Below are 20,202 nucleotides of genomic sequence, written 5' to 3' on the forward strand. Positions count from 1 at the left end.
AATTCCCAATTAGTTGAGCATCTGCACTTAGGAAATGCTTATTGCTCATTACTTCAAGAGGAAAAAAGAGAGAAAAGAAAAATTCAACAAATGAGGTATTTGTCATTAAAGATTACTGAAAATAACAACAACCATATGGTTTCGACTCAAAGATCTTAAGGAATGTCACTAAGGCTGCCTAATAAATTATGGTTTAAAACCAGGCACAAGCATAGCAGTTTTTATCTCAGAAAAGAAATGTTTAAAGTTATGAGTCAGTTAAAAATGCACTCTGAAATAAAAAGTCCTTCTGTATGCTAATTCTTGAAACCATTAATGGCAACGGCTATAAAGAAGTTATGGTTCTATAATGATCATTTCTATAATTGGGAAAAAACTTGCAGTAGGTTGACAGCTGAAAAAAGGAAAAAATCCATTCACTAACAAGCAAAGATTAAAATAAAATTAGTGTTAACAGCCTGAAAAGAAAATCTTTTGTGCAGGATTTCTGTTGTTTCCATAAACAGGATGGTCATATGGCTTTATTCTATCCTGAATTACCATGCTCAATCACCAGTTTTAGGAAGGTCCAGCATACCTCTCTTTGTGATAATTTCTGTTTATCAGCCTGTTTGACTTTGGGACTGTTAGCCAGCAGGTGACGCAGCTTCACGTAACTCTTCCACAGCTTTTGGTATCTAAAGGACAAAACCAGAAAACCAATATTTTGGTCGATACAAAACCAGAAAACCAATTATTTCGGTCAATACACAAAACAGTCTCTCACCGTTTGTCCTTATGAACACACCAGCTGCTAATAACATACCCATATCACAAAGGATGTCTACAAGCATCTTTTTGCTCTAGAAAAAAAATCTCAAAGCATTTTCCAAGAGAGGTGACAGTGTCTCTGCAGTTGTTCCAGCAGGGTGGGCATGGCAGCAGAAAGGAGGCATTAGCGTGCAGTGTGAGGTAAACTGCAAAGCTCAGGGCAGAACCCAGGTCTCCCAGATACCCACCCGTCCTCTCCAAAGGGTCACCTCTGCATGCTGAAAAGACTTGCCTGCAATGTGCCACCTCAATTCAGGCAGCTGAAAACTCCCTCTTCTCCACAGGGTTCACCTATCACTCACTGAAATGCAACAGTAACCTTTCCCAACAAGTGTCTGTCTTTACGCTGACTGAAACTTCTCAGTGAAGCACATGAGGAAAAGCTGTACAAGTCACGTGCAACACAAAGTCATTCTGCAAACAGCAAAACAAAAGTTGCATTCCCTATGGGTTTGTGCTGAATGGAAACAGCAAGTCAAGTTTTCTCTGTGGTTAGCATATACTTTAGGTTTCTGGTTTTCTCCAACTGTCTATCCTTTTCAAACAGGAAAAGAGGGTGTCTAATTACACATGAACTGCAATAACAGAACTTTTCCTCAGTGGGAGTCCCTCTGTGATCTAGCACGGTTTTTCACAAAACTTAACTTACTGCATTTGTAGACAACATCCCACCATTATATTCAGCTGCTAATGACCAACAGGTTCAAAAAGTTACTATGGGAGAAGCAACCAAGAGAAGTCATGATATGGACCTCATGTCCTTAGGAAACAATGCTATCTTCAAAATAGTATCACCTCTGTAGTTTTTTCAAGGAAAACCATAAACCCAGACTTTTAATAGGAAGCAAGGAATTAGAGGAGAGGGGGAAGAAGTTTACCCAATTATTATTTTCTTTTATATTCATATTATAAAAGATCCTCCTCAGCACCAACTTAGAGCAGTGGCTTTAGTAGGAAGTTACCACACTAAGTGGCAAAGCAGTAAAAGAGCTGCTGCATCATTTACTATTTTGTAATCTTCCCAGCATCTCACATGCACAGGCACACAAATCTCTTCTTATTGGCATTTTTTCCATAGCTATTTCTCTGCAGCATTCTTGAATGTATACTCTCTGCCTCTAGAGATACTGATATTTTCCAAGTCTATAAACACATCTAAAATGGTCAATTCATAGATTTTTTTCCTATGCCCTGTTCTCCGCATTTCTGCAATCTGCAGAATAGCACATCTATTTTTGTCAAATTCCCATCCAAAGAAGAAAAGTGAGTTAATGAACAAACCAACAAACCAGAAAACAAACAAATGCCATGAGGAGGTTTCAACCCAAAAACAAGAACCTGAAACTATTATCTACAATATAAGTTTTACTGCTAGTATTAATACGGGTGGAACGAGCTCTGTTATTGCAGTTAAGTTTGAGAATTAATAAACAGATTACAATAACAATGTAATAATTCTATATTAGAACCTCATAAAGAAAAGACAGACTGGAAGAAAATCTTTTCTGGGGACTACCTATTTCATACATACACTACCATTAAGCCTGAGGTTTATGATGGCACCGCAGAGGTCTTTCACAAAAACTGCTTTGTTACTTTGATAAAAAGAAGCATGCCTAAATTCTGTAAGCAGCTCTGAAAAAAGTCATGGAAATTTTAAGGAAAGTTAAAATAAAAAAAGTGTGGGAAGGATAATTTTTGTATCTTTATACTGTTTTCAATGCAAGGTACTAGAACCTTATAAATATGAAAAAATTCAGCATCAAAATAGAGATGGTTCTTATATTGTTTGGTTGAATTATTTTCTTTTTATAGGTAAGAAAACTAAAAGACAAGGAGGATTAAAAGTCATACTCAAAGCCAAAAGAAAAATATGTTATCATCTGGATAAGCACTCACTCTTCCCACTTCCCACCATAGTCAATCTAAAACTCTCAGCAAGGAATTGCAGAAGAGTGTGTCTGTCATACATGCACATAGGAGTGATTTGGCCTCAAAACTGCAGGTGAAATTCAACGTCCTTAAAAGACACTGGAGGAAAATGCATGGGGAAAAAGACAACCTGAAGTACACATGCGCAAGAGATGGGCTCTATACTGGCTGTCATCATTCAGAAAAACAGTCTCCAAATCACTGGAAGAGTTCCCTGAAATTAAGAATTGTGAACAAAATCCAGCAATCACTCTTATGCCACTACATTAACCCACTTCTGCCTGAAGTTCTCATTCTCTCTGCTCTTTCTCTCCACTCTTCCAAATCTCCGTAAGGATATAAAAGGTACAGACAGAAGTAGCATGGACGCAACAGCTTCCAAGCTAGGGAACAGTACATAGACTTGATCCTTCAAGGCATAGAAAGAGACAACTAAGTAGGATATGGCAGACTGAAAGAAAGATGAATGTCATGAAGAAAGCAAACAGAAAATGGTTATATTCTTCATTATTAGATGCGAGACCTGAAGAGCATCTAAACAAATGATCAAGTAACAGATCTGAAACAAAAGTCAGTCCTCTTTCATATGATACGCAATAGTACTAGGGAAACAATTACCTGGAATTTTCTCCCTGTCAGTAGCATGAAAAGATTCAAACAGTGATTTGAGAAATTTAGAGAAGGAAGGTCCATTCAGGGATGTTAAAGTGATCAAAATACATCCTTGAGCTCAGAAGTCCATATGCTATAGACCTTTGGAAGCCTGGGTAAGTATTTCTCCCCCTCTGCCTTCCTTTTACACTATTCTCTCTCTCAAAATCCACATCTAGCCTCTCAGAGAAATAATGTGGAGCTTAAGGAACCTTTAGTCTGACCTAGAAGAGCTGTTCTCAGGTTGAGAAAATTCATATTGCACATGCATGCACATTTACTTCAGCAAATCCTTAATTATGGCAGGAAAAAGAAGTTATACCTTATATTCTCTAATTTACAAGAGCTAGTGTCCAATACCATAAGCACTAAGCTTTATATCGGACTCAATTAAGCACATAAACAAGCCCTATTTAAGTCACAAATGACAACAGTAACGATTTTCTGAACAAAAGATAGAAGGAAAAACATCTTACTGAGGATCTCCGGCATAACTGAGTTGAGCAGGTCGTATCCCAAAGTGGACAATAATGGGGAAAGTAATTACATCAGAACTGAACTGTTCACGGTCCAGTTGATCAATACGAACTGAGCTGGGTTTCTAGGAGAAAAAACAAAATATACTTAATTGACAACAACTCCATGGAAAAAATATTGCCTCTAGCCCACACTATCCAGTAATCACAAAGCAGCAATATTCCAAGCTTATTGAAATACACATAAAACAAACCATTAGTATTAGAATAAATATTTGGCAATGACGGTGACTGAAACAAAGTTAAGTGACTTAGCTCTCCCAGTGAAAAAAGGAAATCATCTTATTTTCATTTTACAAGTCAGGAAATTTACAGTTTGATTATTTCCAAGAACTCAAAGCAACTTTCTTTAGTCGAACATCACACTGGAAATAAAATCAGTATTAGTGTTCTGGCATCTAAGCTCCCACATGCCTGAGTAGGTTGCTAAGATCAGCTTACCTCTCTAATTTTACCTCTGTTCCTGATTTCCCAAAGAAAGTGAAGCCATTATTAGATCCATTCAATCACACGAACTAAACAGCATTAAAATAAATCTGTCATGCTACTCTTGGAAAAGGCTCCTAGGCTGATGTGTACAATGAGGAATACAGTCTTGTATAATGAGGAGACTTTTGTCCATTTTACACTTCAAAACAGAAGTTGTTTTTATAGTTAAAAAGGAGAGTGTAGAAGGAGGCAACTTTCGCTTCACCTCTAAAAACACAGAAAATGAGTAATTGCACATCACTGCAGAAGAAATGCTGCTTACAGAGCCCTTGATCACTCATCTACCATATTTAAAAACTCAGCTGAAGGTGCACAGTTTGTCTCCAAGTAAACATTTTCTCTATTACCTGGCCAAGCTGCTTTGTTATGTGCCTCCTTACTCCACACTTTGCAATCAGCTGGATGAGGCCTGTATTTTCTGCTTGTCTAAGGTTTCAGAAAAAGGGCATTACTTCTAGCTACCTGCATCTCAAAACTTCTAATTTAGCATTGTGAGTTTCTCAAAGATGGTTTTCAGAGCTACAGAAACAGCTCCCACCATTCTCTTCACAAAACAATAGAAACTGTGTCAAGAACAAAGCTTTCACCCTTCAAAACACCTTGGTAGAACTGTTTACAGGAGTCATTTTCTGCATGGGTAAGCAAAGCCAATTCTAGAAATAAAGGTAAGTCTCATCAGGTGGCCACATTTCCAATCTATTCTAGGAAAAAAACCCAAAAACTTACTTAAAACTTTGACATCCAGCTAGAGAAATATTTTCTAAGGGACAAATGCTTATCAGCTTCCCTTTGGACACGATGACCGAACATAAGTTTACATCTCCCCAGCCAAAAAAAAAAAGAGAAAAATATTTAAAAGTTAATTAGCTCATGTTGCCAAGTTTAAAAGAAAAAAAAAGAAAAAAAGAGGAGAAAAGGTTTTCCCCACAGCACTTCCAATAAAGAGGGATTTGGACAAAAAAATCTAATGAAGAACATGGGAAGGATTTGTAGCAGGCAGAATGTTGTTCTCTAAACCAGAGGTTAAAGTCCTGAAATTTATCTGGTTTTGTTGAGTTTGCACAAAGCCAATTTGAGAAATGTTTATCTTCACAAAAGCTGTTTGTTGGTTCTCCCCTCTCAACATTAAAAATGAGGAAGTTCCCCCATTCCTATCCCCCTTAGAAAAGCAGCCTTGCTACACAACAACTCCTCTGAGAACCGAGGTGGCAAAATATGATTAACAGAATATCAAACAATAATTATACTCAATACACTAATTATAACAAATATTTTTAAACAATTAGACTATATTTTCCTCTTCAAATATTTCATCTTTTACACTTAAACAGAAGTAATCTGATCCTCAAAAGTGTAAAAGGGAGAAGAGCTTTCAATATGCCTGCAGCAGGGTGTGTGTGAAACGTGTGGCCTCAGAATCACTCAAAACCAGACTTTCTCGCCATTTATATGCCACTGCCTTCGAGTTTTGTCACTCAGTCACGCAGCTGTTCACAGATGCCTGATAACAACCAGAACAAAAGAAATCCTTGTTTAAAACAATCACAATTGTTCCTTCACTGACAGTTATGAGAGTAGCTCTGCTATGCTTTTTTCCTTCTACATGGTGAAAACCAGCTTCCTCTCTGGTGTTGCTTCTGAAGGTTTAAAGTACAAACAGCACCATACAGAAACATATGGTTTATACTGCACACCAGCAGACAGGACACCAGCAAATTAGATGTTGCTCTTCCAGATTTTTATCCCTGTGTTCTTTTAAAAGAAGTGCTGTGAGAGACCATCTAATCACAACCTTCCTTTTAAAATCTCATTGAAAACAAAGAAATTCTAACAGAACAGAGGCCCATTATCTTTGTTTCCTACTCCAAACCTCAATCAATGCTTTGCTGATATTAGAAGACATGATGAGATTGCATGTAGATGTAGTATAAAAGTATGTTAAAATATATATTCGAACTAGTGAGAAAAGCAACAATATTTTAGGAAGAAAAAGTGTGAAAGAGGATTAAAATTTGTGAACCTTTAAATCTATTCCAACACAAAGTTTCACTGAACTAATGAAACACTATGAATAAATTAAATTTTTTAAATAGTGCTGAACTATTGTTAGTTGTTTAAGTAAATGGGATTTCCTTTCGCCGTCATGCATATATACATGTCACTTTGAAAAAAAAAATAAAATACATATATAAAATCTAAATCTGCTCAAAAGAGGATTTATTATTTCTTAAATGATGTTGTGGAGGAAAACAGCAAAATAAAATTTAGTGGGTTTACTTTGTTGTGTCAAGTGGATAAAATTGAAGAGCTGTCATTTTCTAAAACAGTTTCACATTGTCTCTATAATAGAACTGTTTTATCTTTTAACGTTGTAAAACGCTTAGAAAATACTTTCACACTATTTTTCACTTACTTTCATACTCAACAGAATAAGCTGCAATGAACAGAAAAAATCCACAAACTAAGAAAGTCATTACTATCTTCTTCAGAAAAAACATGTTCAAATGATGGCATTATAACATGACGTTTCAAAGTGCTGCAGATTTCTTTTATGCTTACATATTTTGATGTCCACATGCATCTCTGAAAACATCATCTTGTAGAATGCAAAGTTTGTCAGTAAAAATCACAAAAGATCTCAAAATTAACACTACCACTTTACAAACTGCACTTATAGGCATTTACAGTTCAGTGACACAAGGAAGGAGCATATATGCATTCCTTCATGCTAAACAAAAAAAGCAAGTTTTCAGCTAGCTGAAATCGGCCTATCTTCAGCAAACCACTGAAGTTGTGTCAGTGTATACCATTCAGGTGCTGACAACTTGTGCACTAGTACGTACCTTGTAACACAGAAACGACAGGCAATGTTAAATTAAACAGTTAAGGCTAACAACTCCTATTACGAGATCCTTGTTTAGCACTCAGTTTTAACCAGCTCAAGTAGAATTTTCCATAGTGAGAGTTCACATGTATACTGTATCAAAAGGAAAATCAAAGGAAAACCAGATTATCCTGCCCAAGTTGTTATTAGCTTATAACGTAGTTTACTAACTGTAATGCTGCTACACTTAAAAATATGAATTTGAAAAATATACTTAGGAAGTCACCTTGGCTGCAGTTTGGGGACAGGTTTTTCAGTTAGCAAACTAAATTTCCCCTTAGGCATGATACCAAGTCACACTTTTTCTGGAGAAGCTAAGAAGTTGAGCTATGAGCAAAGAAGGAAAATAAAGTCAGAGAAAGAAAGATATTACAACTGAGAAGTCTATAATATTAGGTCCAAAACACACCTCTACTACTGAGATACCACTGTGCAATACTGATCGAACCACGCAAATAGAACCCTGCAGCTCTTAGTGGACATCATCTATTCTCATGACCCACATTTCTGAAGAGTGACAGTCAGAAAACTGGGCTAAATTCACATAAACACTGGAGTTGAAAGGTACTGTGTTCTGAGAACATATGCTTTAAAATACTAATTGTTTCAAAAATAATAAGGCCATAGGGGCTTCAAGCTTGGCACTGAAAATTAATGGATGCATTCATTAATGTACACAAAATTCCTCAGTGTGAGTGAAAGCAACATAGAAACAATGTGGAAAAAAACACATAGGCAGAAAACACCTTTTCCATATCCAGGGCAGAATCTGGTTAGAGCACTTTCAACAGAGCTAGGGGGTCAAAAGAAGATGATGAAAGGAAATAGCGAATAGTTACTAATTCTCTGGTCCTATGTCAGGGAAAAGAGAATGAGATCATGCACATAAAGACTGTCTGAGAAAATAAGAAGGCAGAGGAGCAAACTACAATTTCATGTACATAAAATACAGCCGTTCCTTTTAACGCACACATTGAAACGGTGCTCATCTGGAAATCTGCCCTTGGGTAGAGCAGCAGAGGGTGCAATTCTTCACAGGGTTGGAACAAGTCAATGAACTGTTCCTATAGCAATCTGCAACTGTCACTTGTCATCTTTCCCCTTTCCAGTTCAGCCTCTAGCAGCCTCTCTGAAACAAGACATGTATGTGTCATTGGGTTGTTCATAAGTCAGAAATATTTGCTCTACCATGCCAGGGCTGGTAACGATCATCCCTTTGCATTCTTCTGCATATTTCTGCCATTCCAGTTCTTCCCACTGAAGCATGTTGGCAATCTCCTCTTCAGGCACCAGAGCTTTACTGCATCGTAACAAGTAGAGAAGAATCTGATGCATTGAGAGTACTTCTTTTCCTCCATCTTAAAAACATAAATAAAACACATTGAGGAAAGAATATCTGAAAGCATGAGCAAGAGAAAATATGCAGAACACAAAATATTTGTATGAGCAAAATAAATTGCAAAATGCTTAAGTGACTTGACAAATAGGAAGGCAAATGTTTTATTGATTAATACTGCACATGCATAAACACTTTGCTAAACTGGAAGCTATAATGGTAATGGCAGGAAGAGTAACAGTTTCATCACACTGTAAAGCTGAAGTTTCTGACTTGCCTGAAAAAACTTTAAAATGAGTAGGCAGAACAATCAGTTGTATTTTCCAGTTATGTCTTCCTTTTCACACTTTTATCGTTCTTTTTACAATGGTAGTTAAAAAGCCTTTAGGCATTTATGCAGCTTTTTTAAAGAACACTCAAAATTTTACAGGATACTTCTGGATCAACGTAGTAAGTTATCCTTGCATTTTAAATTAATCTGTAGTTCTTACATGCTGTACCTGCAGTAATGAAGACTAAAGAGCCTCATGCTGTGTTCTGTCACTAAATGAATCAAGGGGACATGAAAACTACTAAATACTTCTGAGACCCCAGGAAACATGCACAGCAAAGGCTGCTTGTAACAAAGGAAGACAGTATAATAAACATCTGTCTGACTCCAGGTAGCCAGTTACAGATGTGAAGACGCAAACAGGAAGGATGAGTGAGTAATGGTCCTGACAGACCAGCACTCAGAAGACACCAACTATTCAAATTCAGTATGTCCACTCACAGGAGTAAGACAACAGACATGTTACTACAGTGCTTTAATTTTGACACGCAACTCTCCAACCCCCTCCAACAACAGGGTGTTAATTTGTAGGTATGGAGGCACCTTCAAGTTTCATCCACACAGAGCACAAAAAAGGGTTGATTTCCCTTCCCCAGGAAGCAGGAGCAATTTGGTCCTGCAACTGAGTACATTGTCTCCATCACTACACACAAAAAAAAAGAAATGGAGATAAAAACAGAAGTAAAGCCTTAGAACGATATGGGGGATGATGTCACAGCACAAGGAATGTGATCCCAGGCACACAGGAAAAGCCTCGCAGAACTGCTGTATAACAGCAGCATTGCATAAAATGATGTCCTCTACGAGACACATGAGGGAACAGGCACTTCTCTTACTTCAGCTGGGATTACAGCACTATGGTATAGAAAAGATGAAAGGGAATAATATATCTTGGCCTCTTCAAACAATTAACCTAATTCAAACTCCAATAGGGAATCTTAAATGGGGAAAATACACCACAACCCTCACTGGAAACAGAATATACTCCTAAACAGGCAAATTTTTAGCTACAGGGGCAGATTTTTAAACGTGCAAAATTCTCCTTCAAATTAAAGGGGGACTCAGTTTACAGACTTTTGTCTTTGACAGTAACTAGATTATACTATTAAGCAAGGGGCAGCCCATTTCCAACAATCGCTAAAAAAAAAGCGTAGCCTTACTCACTGAAGACCATGTACCAGAAGGTTACAGGTTGCTATAGACAGATGTGCTAAACAGTAGTTGGAGACCTGACCTTTCCTGAGTCAGAACATGAAGTACTTGGGACCTCAAATGTTTGTTTTTTTCTAGTCTTTTACTCTCTTAAATATATTTATCATCATAAAAATCTGTGGCAATGAATACAATACAGCAACTACTCTGCATGCTATACATCTCCGGCACTCAGTAAAACCAGGATGATTAGCTCAAAGCTTAGAGCTACCCCAAGGCCTGTCTTTAAGGAATCCACACAGAAAACTTGACATCCCAAACCTCATATTTTTAGACCGTATTAGAAAAATAAGAAAGAAAAGTAGAGGGGATGGGAAATCAGCAATTCATTTCTATCTTTGAAGAGACAGCTGATGGATGTGCGGAGATCCATTGCACCAATATATCTTCTTTGATTAGACATAGATAAATAATGTTCTGCAAACATACCTGAAGGAAATAGATGCCCAGTCTCTGGAAATTAAAAAACTCCAAGGATATCTCAAAAATAATGAATACAAAATGCAAACTTGATTAAAAAAAATAATCTGTCATAAAGATGCTAAAAGGCAACTATATATGCAGAAATACCAGGAAAAAGAAATTTTTATAAAGCGTTAGAAGGCTGGGAACCTTAAAGACAAAGCACACAGGAATACATGTTATAGAGACTTATCCAACAATCCAACAGTGCAGAAAGAGCTGATTTCTAAACTAAAATAAAACAAATCAGAATATAAAAACCCCAAACTAACAGGAAAACACCCTCAAGCTACAGAAACCAGGCAGGTCAAACTTGTTCTCATTTTGTGATGAGGTCAAGTTAATCAGCCACATGTGGCTTGATGGCTTATTTTGTAAATTGCTTCAGCAGAACGAAATCAATGTTTGCTAGCAAGCCTCAGAGCTCTGCTTCTGATTGAACAGTGTTGCATATCCAGGAAGGAACAACAATTAGAAATATAGTCATCTAGCCATCAGTACTCTCCACAGTAACGAGCCAAACCTCATTTAGCTACAGCTATAATTAATATCCCAACTAAGTTTGAAAGCCCAGAGCAGAGAGCACCTCTAGGCCACAGCCCTCTTGATGAAGATTGTTCCACGTCCCATCTGCACTCTCAGTCCAGCAGCTGAAACGCATTCTCCTGTCCACACAACCCTTCTGGAGCAATCACTGGCAGGATCTCAGCAGGATGCATTTCCAATGGAGCCATGACATTTATATCAACTGAAAGTCTGTCCTAGTATCTTAGGATGTGTTAAATGCCTGTGTAAGCTGTTCACTCAAAACAAGCATAATGCTCCACACTGAAGCTTGTCCTTGGCTGGCAGGGTAGGGTTGAATTGCATTGGAATGGTGTTTTTCTGTCTTTCACTGTGCTGCAAGGTCTAAGCTTTTATTAACATAAAGAAAGAAACAATCAGAACAACATGTGCTCAGAGATGCCAATCATGCTGACCCTCAAAACTGCACATCAAGAATTTTAATATAATCACATAGCATCCTGAAGAGCAGAGGGGACACTGAATTCAGTTTCACATGCGAGATTAGGTAATAGCACTCCTCAAATGCCACAGCTCCATCGCAGGGCAGGACAAGGATGACCCAGCACTGCCTAAAATCACCATGACAGACACAAAAGTTGGAAGCAAGACTTGGTCTGCCCACCTGAACCCGAGTTCTGAGTAAACCAACCACATTGCCAGCAAGCACTGCCAGCTTCAGATGGAAGCACCAGACCTCTACACTGACTGAATCATTTGTCTTATGCAATAAGGGTTTTTTTGTGGGGTGTGGTTTTGGTTGATTGTTTCTTTTTGGTTTTTAGATCTAATTTCCATAAAGCTACATAATACAAACATTACCTGGAAGAAATCTCACAAATCGCGGCATGAAGTGAAATCTGGGGCAGGAAATAGAATCATTTTCAAGTGAAGGACCTTAAACATGAAAAAAATACAGAAAATTTAGGAAGAGCAATATATTCGCAAAAGGAAAAAGAAGGCAACCCTGCTGCAGATGAAATCAATGAACAGTGATTACATTTGATAGAGCCTAAGTTTCAATCAGAAAAAGTAACAAAATGGACAGCAGAGAGGAACAGAGTAACAACTTCTAGTGAAGGCTTTCACATGGACAATTTCAAAGAAAGCAACAATAACTTAAAAATTAAAAAAATCTAACAAAAACACAGTAGTTTTATTTAAAACAGTGATACAGAAAAAATTGTTTTATATAACTAATTCACTTAAGCCTTACAGACACAAGCAGTAGTTTATTAGTCCCTCCCAATTAGTGGGGTGTTTTTTGGTTATGATAAAGACAAGGAAATTTCCATGATGCTATTTTGTGGGGTGGTTTTTTTTGTTTGTTTCCTATTTCATCATCCAAAGCTTTTCAGGAAAATAAAAACAAAACCAGTAAGCACCCAGTGTTAAGAAAAGAAAGAACAATCAGAACCAGAAAGACAACATTGATATTAGAATACATTGCGTATCAAAACAAAGGTGGCTACGCAAAATGCATGAAACTTGTATGCTCCTCTGTTTAACTGCAGTAAGTGGATAGTGCATCTCCATAGACAAAGTCAAGACGCCAAAACACACGTACAGATTCTGAAATGAAATTCCTTTGATATTCTGTTTTCTTTTAGACCAAGGGAAGGATCACCCCTGAAATTCTCCTTTGTCACAGTCTTCACAGAAACATGTATTTTCATCTCGTCAAGTCAAAACCATTCAGCTATAATGATATGTTATCCCTCTATGGCTGTCTGTATGACACTGCTTTGTAAGTTGACTGCAGAGAAATACTTTACAAGTAACTTGCGTCTTCGCTTCTAAAAACAGATAAGAGTAGTTTACCTGACACCTTGGCTTTCAAAAATACCACACAGACAATACTGTGCAATATTAAACATACAATAGTATTTACTGTTTGATTAAAAAACAGTAATTAAGGATTAAGGAAGAAATTTAGTTTATCTGCAAGAATGCAGTGCCATAAAGTTTGTGCATTTTAATTCCTACAGCCCACTAATGAATGCTAATATAATTCATCTGCTTGAAGAACAAAGTGGAAGTTTGTCCCTCTCACATAAACAAAAATTTGACTTTGTTCTTTTGAGGCCCCTTCCCACTTTTTTCTTTTTAAACCAAAGAAAATAACAAAACAGACATTTACAAAATAGCTATTTACAAGAGGTGCAATTATAATTGGATTTTTGTATGTTTTTTCCCCCTAAATAAAAGTTACCTTTAAGATTCCAGTCATAGAGCTCCAAAATATCTTTGAATAGATATGAAGAGAACAGTTCAAGACCTCTCACACAAAAATTCTGGAGAAAGAAAAAAAAACACCTAGAATTATATAATACAAATAATGCCACTCATGTATATTTAAACTAAAAAATGAAAAAAACAGTGTCTTCATAATTGCCAACTGCTAGACACAGGGCTTTGGAAACAGTATTAATATATCTGTAATCATCTACTGTAACATAATACAGTGATCTCTTCAGAAAACACTGTCAAGAACACATTGTAATGAAGACTTTAATCAATGTTGAAATTAACACTATTGGCAGAAATTATGAATCTGCAATAATTTGCCATGCACTAAAACCCTTTCACCCAAGTAAACCAAACAGATGACATTTCTGAGAAGGATATTTTTCATAATTCACTTGAATTAATTCATGAACCTACATGCTATCAATTCTATAGCAACGTATCAGTACAACACAAATTGAGGATTTTGACCTTAAGAGCCAACAGGAAAGGAGAGAAAACAAAGGAAAAAAAAAAAAGAGTAAGATTCTTCTCATCAAGTGGGGAAGAAGGTCTTCCAAGTTAAAAAGCTTGCATTCAGAAGTGAAAGAACTTAAAAAGCCTGCCTTAACAAAATCAGGCCAGGTTGATGTAAATTGCATGTGTATGATACCGGCCATAAATTCCAAATGCAACAAGAATATCTTTTGCAAGAATGCTTTAGTAAAGACAGTCTGCAAATAGTGCTGCAGCCAATTGACCAGGAGTACAAAAAAAAAAAAAAAAAAAAATCAAATTCCCTATTTTGCTTGGTGGCCATTTGTTGTTTTAGAACAAGATTTGGAGACAACACAGCAGATTCAGTAACAAGAAATGAATCGCTTTGATCACATTAATCTTGCTAAGGAATTTCAGGGCTCTAGCATATATTCAGATGCTGTTGGGCAACAAAAAGAGAGATAACTAGAAAGAAAAATGTAAATATACATGGCCAAATTATACACCGATCCTATCTTCGTAGTTATATGCAGGGGGTTTATGTACCTACATATGCTGTTCCACTGCAGCAATTTACTTCATAAACTGGCTTCACCAGGGATTAATTTGTAATAAAAAAAAAGATTATGAACTGAATGCGCTTTGTTTGTATCCACCGGAAATTTGTTTTGGCAACAGCTTATATTAAGTACTGATAAGCAGTCTTCAGAGCTTCAAACTCATGATTAACTTTCGGTTCTGCCATTGACTTATGCGGTCCTGGCAAACCAGCATCTCCATATGCCTTATTTTTGTCATCTGTAAAAGAAGGGTAATGCCTAACTCCACTTACAGATAAAAGTACCTGACATATATTGTATATAACTTAAAATGAAAATCAGCTATGGATATAAGCACTTCTTACTATTTGATTTTAATATACCATAGCCTAGGTAGATGGATTTATGCTAGTACCTGCGAGTGCAAGTTCCTTTGCAGCCATTCATTCAGAACACAGCCTGTCTCAGAGACTTCATGAGATGGGATTCTAAAGAGTTTAATCCATTAAGGATATCAACAACTCATAACCCACTCTGACTTTTTGACTAATTATCCTCCTTACCTCAGGCATCATCTCCTCAATGAAATGAATTGTATAGTCAATGTTAAATCTGATTACTTTACATAGAGGAATCTGGAAGGAAAATAGAAATTCAGCATGAAAAACTATACAGCACCAAATGTATAGTTAATACAATTTTGTATGCAAAGGTATTACTGTCTGCTGAAAAGGGCACTTAACAGCTGCTCTGGGGATCACGCAAAGACAGGAACACAAGCATGTACAAGAGAAGTACAGTTCTAACCTTCACCTCTGTAATAACACAAGGCTGACAGGAGGGATGGTAAAGGAAGATTAAATAATGCCATCTACTGGAGATGAAATTTTGTTTAGAAGAAAAAGCAAAGCTCAGTAAACTCCTATCTTCTCTTACTTGTATATTCGGAAGTGAATTTATTGTTGGTGACACAACACACCAGTGACCTGAAGGCAAGGTGGTTTTAGCACACTACCAATTCTGTTAGCTATACTGTCTTAAAATGTGGCTTTAAGTCATAGCAACACAATATAAGAACTTCAGGATTAATTTATAGGATTATAGTAATTTCATCCAATAAATATTCTCAGAAGTTCATTCAACTAACCAGTAAGACAAGTAGCTAATTCCTTTTTTCACCTTTGAAAAAAGGTTCCTTTGTTTGCAGAGTCCATGGATTGCTGAAGGCATTTTTTTTTAACTGGATTTTTTAAAAGCAAAAATGCTAAATTGCTAAGACTACAGAAATGCCTAATCCTACCCTACATATCTACAACTTTTAGCAAGTTTTACTATTCACTGGCCTTGCAAGCATAAAAGAATCTTAGAACAATTCAATGGTCTGTGGAAATGAGGCAACCCAAGGTTATTTTGCATTGATAAGCACACAAATAAATATCTGAACAGTGTTGGGGTTGCACCGAAATCAATGGACTTAGCAGTGGTGCAATATTCTGCTTGCATCTTCTTGCAAGTCAATCATTTAACTAACTTCGTCTACAAAAATCTGTTGATATCTACATGATAAACTAAGGACCTACACCAAACAATCAAATAAAAAATTGCATTGCCTATAATTTGATGCAATATTAATGTGAATAAAAAATAAAAAACCCTTGGAAGTCAAATATCCCATTTAGAATCTGAATAAGAGGAAAACCTGTCATTTAAATCATCAGGGCTTCAAAAAAAAAAAAAAAATACAGGGAGTGTTTGCTTACTTTCTAACAAGTACAACCAGGAGAGGATATTCTAATTCAGAAACTCAGTAGCCTGGGGTATTTTCCTTTGTACTGAATAGAAAATAAATGCTTTAGAGAAGTGACCATGACCAAAATCTCCATGAATTAGAGTTCCACGTACACAAACAAATACATAGCAAAGGAACATGTGGTTGGTACTATAAAATTGTTGTGGTAGTTATATTAAAGTTATAATTTCACTTATGACTATACTATTTTCCCTAATATCTGACCTGCTCAATAATTACTGAGTAATAGTAATAACAGTAGTAAGACTTAACAGTCTTAGCAAAGCTAAGACTTCAAATTACAGAAATTTGGTTCATTCACAGATGTTGGTGTTCGGATCTCTATTTTTCCTACCCTTTGCCACTTCCCTGTTATCAAATATGTTCCAAAATGTCTTTCAAACAGCAGTTTTTATGTTGCCAAAAATAATCTCAAGACAGCAAGATATTCTTTCCAAAGGGCTTTATAGCTGTTAGCAACAGGAACTGACAACATGATGTTGCTTTATATTCAACTCTAAAAAAAGTAATCATTTGCTGCTGATCACTTCTCCTATTTGGAATGAGAAAAAACACACGTGCACTTTACAGTAAGCTCAATGTCTTCAATAACTACCCATGTCAGCAAAAAGAGTTTTCCTTGTTCTCTGTACATTAAAGATTTCCATAACTCTCAGCCTTCCTGTCATGCAGTAGATGAAAAAATTAGAAAGATAAGGTGGTCTTTTTACCCTTTTAATGGGAGTAAAACAAAACTGTTCCTTTTTGCTCATTTGCAAAGCAAAAACGTAACGTCTCGGAACAAATCTGCCTTGAACCCCAAGGCTGAGCTAATGCTACCTGTCAGGGCTGCTTCATACTACAACCCCATGGGCTGAACACTACTCTTAATGACTTGTCATCAACATTACAGTCCCTTCCCTTGATCACCAAAAGTAAAGTGCTGTCATATATATTATGCAAACAAACTGTCATGAAAAAATGCTTTCTTCTCAGTGCATCTCAGTTCCAGTATTCTTACATGCCAATCCTGTACTGATAACACTCTTATACTGGGTTTTGGCATTGGTAGTGTACCTAGTAACAGGTATAAAACCAAGGAAACAAACCCCACAACATTTGAAAAAACAGTTCTTGAAATATCAACATAAGAAAAAAAATATTCAAATGTACAGAAATTAAGTATTTGCATATTTTACATTCAGATATGGCTTATATTGGAAAAGTCAAGTACCAATCATGTCCTTTTCTTCCTATATTTGCTTTCAAAACATGAAATTAATTGCCTATAAATACCTACAACTTTTAACAAAAATCAGTAACTTGCCTAGTTCCTGAAGAAGCTGAACAGATGTTAGAAAGTAGTGGCTACATCTAGGTAAGTTTTTAGAACAGAGAAATTCCTTTAGAGTAGATCTCTGAAAAAAATCCATTTGTCACTTAAAGAGAAAGCCTTTTTTTTATTGTTGTTGCTGTTTTTCAGACTTTCACCTTAGCAAACCTCCTCATCCAATTTAAATCCAATTAAAAGTTTTAACAATTTATCCCATGGGTTATTTCACTTCCAAACTGTGAAATACGTAAAAACATTACTTCGATGCACATCACAGTTTCAGTCACAGTTTGAAGACAATGCTTACCACAATTAGTCAAGACAAAACCTGAGACTCATTAGCACATGTGTCTTTCCCATGTCCTCAAAGCTGGCGAGATATTTGTAACATATATGCACCGTTGGTTTAGATAAGTCCTACTTCAGGGAAGAAACCGCTTACCTTCCAAACAAATCCCACATATGTAGCAATGAACATACTTACATTTGTTAGTGGGGCATGTGCAAACATTGAGAACCCTTCAAAGATATATTCATGATCATCATACTCAATAACAGTAGGTCTGTCTGTCTAAAAAAACCAAAAAACAAAACCACCATTGAGTAAGCAACGAGTAGTAGAACTACCATCACTGAAAACAAAATTAGAGTGCTAGTTAGAATTATTTATAAACTACTTACTAAGAAGTTTGTGGGAGGCGACACAGTAATTCTATAGTGGTATAGTCTTCCAGCATTGTTGGTCATGGGGCGACATGGTTTAATGGGCTTAAAGAAATAGATAAGTAGAATTATGTGTAGAGTCAAGGCAAATTTAGATTAAAAGAGAGAATAAAGCATTTCTAATAGCCATGAAATATGCACTAGGAAAAATTAAATAAAAGCAGGTAGTCATAATTAAGCATTCTGGGAAGTGGGAAAGCGGGGGCTTATCTACATTTTCACTTTCAGAAATATTTTTAAAGCTATTCAAAAGGAAATAAGGTGGAAAACATTGCTGTAATTTTTTCATTTTCCATTTGACTCTCCATCTTCCTTACACACAGCGGTTAGTTGCTTACACACCAGACTAATATCCCCTTCTATATAAATTTGTTTCAGGAAACTGATTTTAAAAGCTTATGAAAATGAACCTGGACCTCACAAGAGAAAATCTCAAAGTATGTTATCGAGATAGACAGGTATCAGCTCATCTGCTTGGGGCAAATCTGGGGCCTGAAGAAAAGGGGTTAGTCTATCACCAACAGGCAGCTCTGTTAACCCTGCTCTGTCTTCCATGTTGCAATGCCTGCTTGCGAGGTCCAAAGGCAGCCAACCCTCTGTACACTCTGATGCAACACAAAATGCCTGGGATTCATGTTTTCTTTCAGCTTGTTCTGAAGCAGTCCAGTTTAAAGACCTAAAAATCCTAAGCAGTCAGACAAAAACAGTTTCTCATATGCCCTACACTCAATTTGCTGCAGTTCAAAGGCTGCCACCAGCCTGTTCACAATATATCTGTCCGCATGGCAAAAAAAAAAATTACTGCAGCATCAGGGTACTACTCTAAACAGCATTACAAAAGTTGCCCTGATGGCAATGGCAAGATAGCTACGCCACTACACAGCTCTGTGCATTTTGCAAAACCCATCCAATAAGTATGCTAATTACTCTGGCTGTTCAGCCCCAAATTAAGCTTCTCACTGCTGCAATAAGACAGTTACCAGCCAGCCAGTTTAAAGCTAGGCAGTTTTATCTACAGGACACTGTAAAAACTAGTATATCTTAAGAGATTTTCTGAAATGCCAAGTTCCCAGCTGGCCTTGCTCCAGGGAGCAGCCGCCTTGCTGCAGCAAGTTTTACATATCAGTTTTCTCCTGCTAAAATTTTCTCCTTCCTTCTCTGCAAGAAAAACACTAGACACAATGTGGGGAGGAACATTTACAAAGCAGACATGCTCTAGTGCTAAGGCAAGAACACCTCCTGACAAGCTTCCTGCTCCTGTCAGCAGCAGAATTCCTATTTTATTTACTTTTAAAGCAAATAAGGCCCTCATAACATACTCATCCACTTGAAGATGGTAGATCTCTGACTACAAGTTCTTTTTTAATGTAATTGTGTTTCAGAAACTTAAAAAAAACAAACTAGACCTAAACAAAAACAAGCAAAAGTTTTCCATACTTTTCAGGTGGATTTCATTACTGGCATTGCACTTGAAACATGAAGTTACCCAACTAAGTGATTTAAAGTTGCAGAGAAGTTTTTACTAAGCCTGTAAATCATGGAAAAAAACTCAAACCAGCCAAAGTATGAGTTTTCAGCGGCAAATTTGTATTCATAATTGCAATTCTTAGAATTACTTACCTCTTCACCAGGATAAATGCCATGTCTTATTCCTGTTCGTCTGGCTTTAGCACTGCACTTGCACAAAGGTCCATCATTCATCTGTCAAAAAAAAATAGGATTCTGTTTTTATTGAAAAACGATTTTGGAAAAGTATGTTGGTTTTAATGCCTGGAGTGCTGATGCTTCTAAAAGCCTGTCATGCTTAGATTAAGTGGATGTTCTTAAGCCAATAAAACTGAAAACAGTATAGACTAATGTAAGAAAAACTGCACAATAGCATTAGAG

General features: G+C 36.6%; 1 protein-coding gene across 2 annotated transcripts in view; it reads right to left on the minus strand.

Moving 5' to 3' along the window:
• Positions 1-20,202, minus strand: part of DROSHA (drosha ribonuclease III) — a 75,326-nt gene that overhangs the window by 39,177 nt on the left and 15,947 nt on the right. For both annotated transcript variants that reach the window (XM_075744857.1, XM_075744858.1), the window contains 9 exons: positions 19,936-20,016; positions 18,274-18,360; positions 18,077-18,163; positions 15,034-15,105; positions 13,420-13,501; positions 12,030-12,104; positions 8,491-8,660; positions 3,870-3,994; positions 578-677 (listed from right to left, as the gene is read on the minus strand). In XM_075744857.1, the coding sequence (XP_075600972.1) occupies positions 578-677; positions 3,870-3,994; positions 8,491-8,660; positions 12,030-12,104; positions 13,420-13,501; positions 15,034-15,105; positions 18,077-18,163; positions 18,274-18,360; positions 19,936-20,016 (879 nt within the window). The remainder of the gene's footprint in view (positions 1-577; positions 678-3,869; positions 3,995-8,490; positions 8,661-12,029; positions 12,105-13,419; positions 13,502-15,033; positions 15,106-18,076; positions 18,164-18,273; positions 18,361-19,935; positions 20,017-20,202) is intronic.

The sequence above is a fragment of the Balearica regulorum genome, chromosome 2, assembly GCF_011004875.1.
Source record: "Balearica regulorum gibbericeps isolate bBalReg1 chromosome 2, bBalReg1.pri, whole genome shotgun sequence".
Classification (NCBI taxonomy): Eukaryota; Metazoa; Chordata; class Aves; order Gruiformes; family Gruidae; genus Balearica; species Balearica regulorum.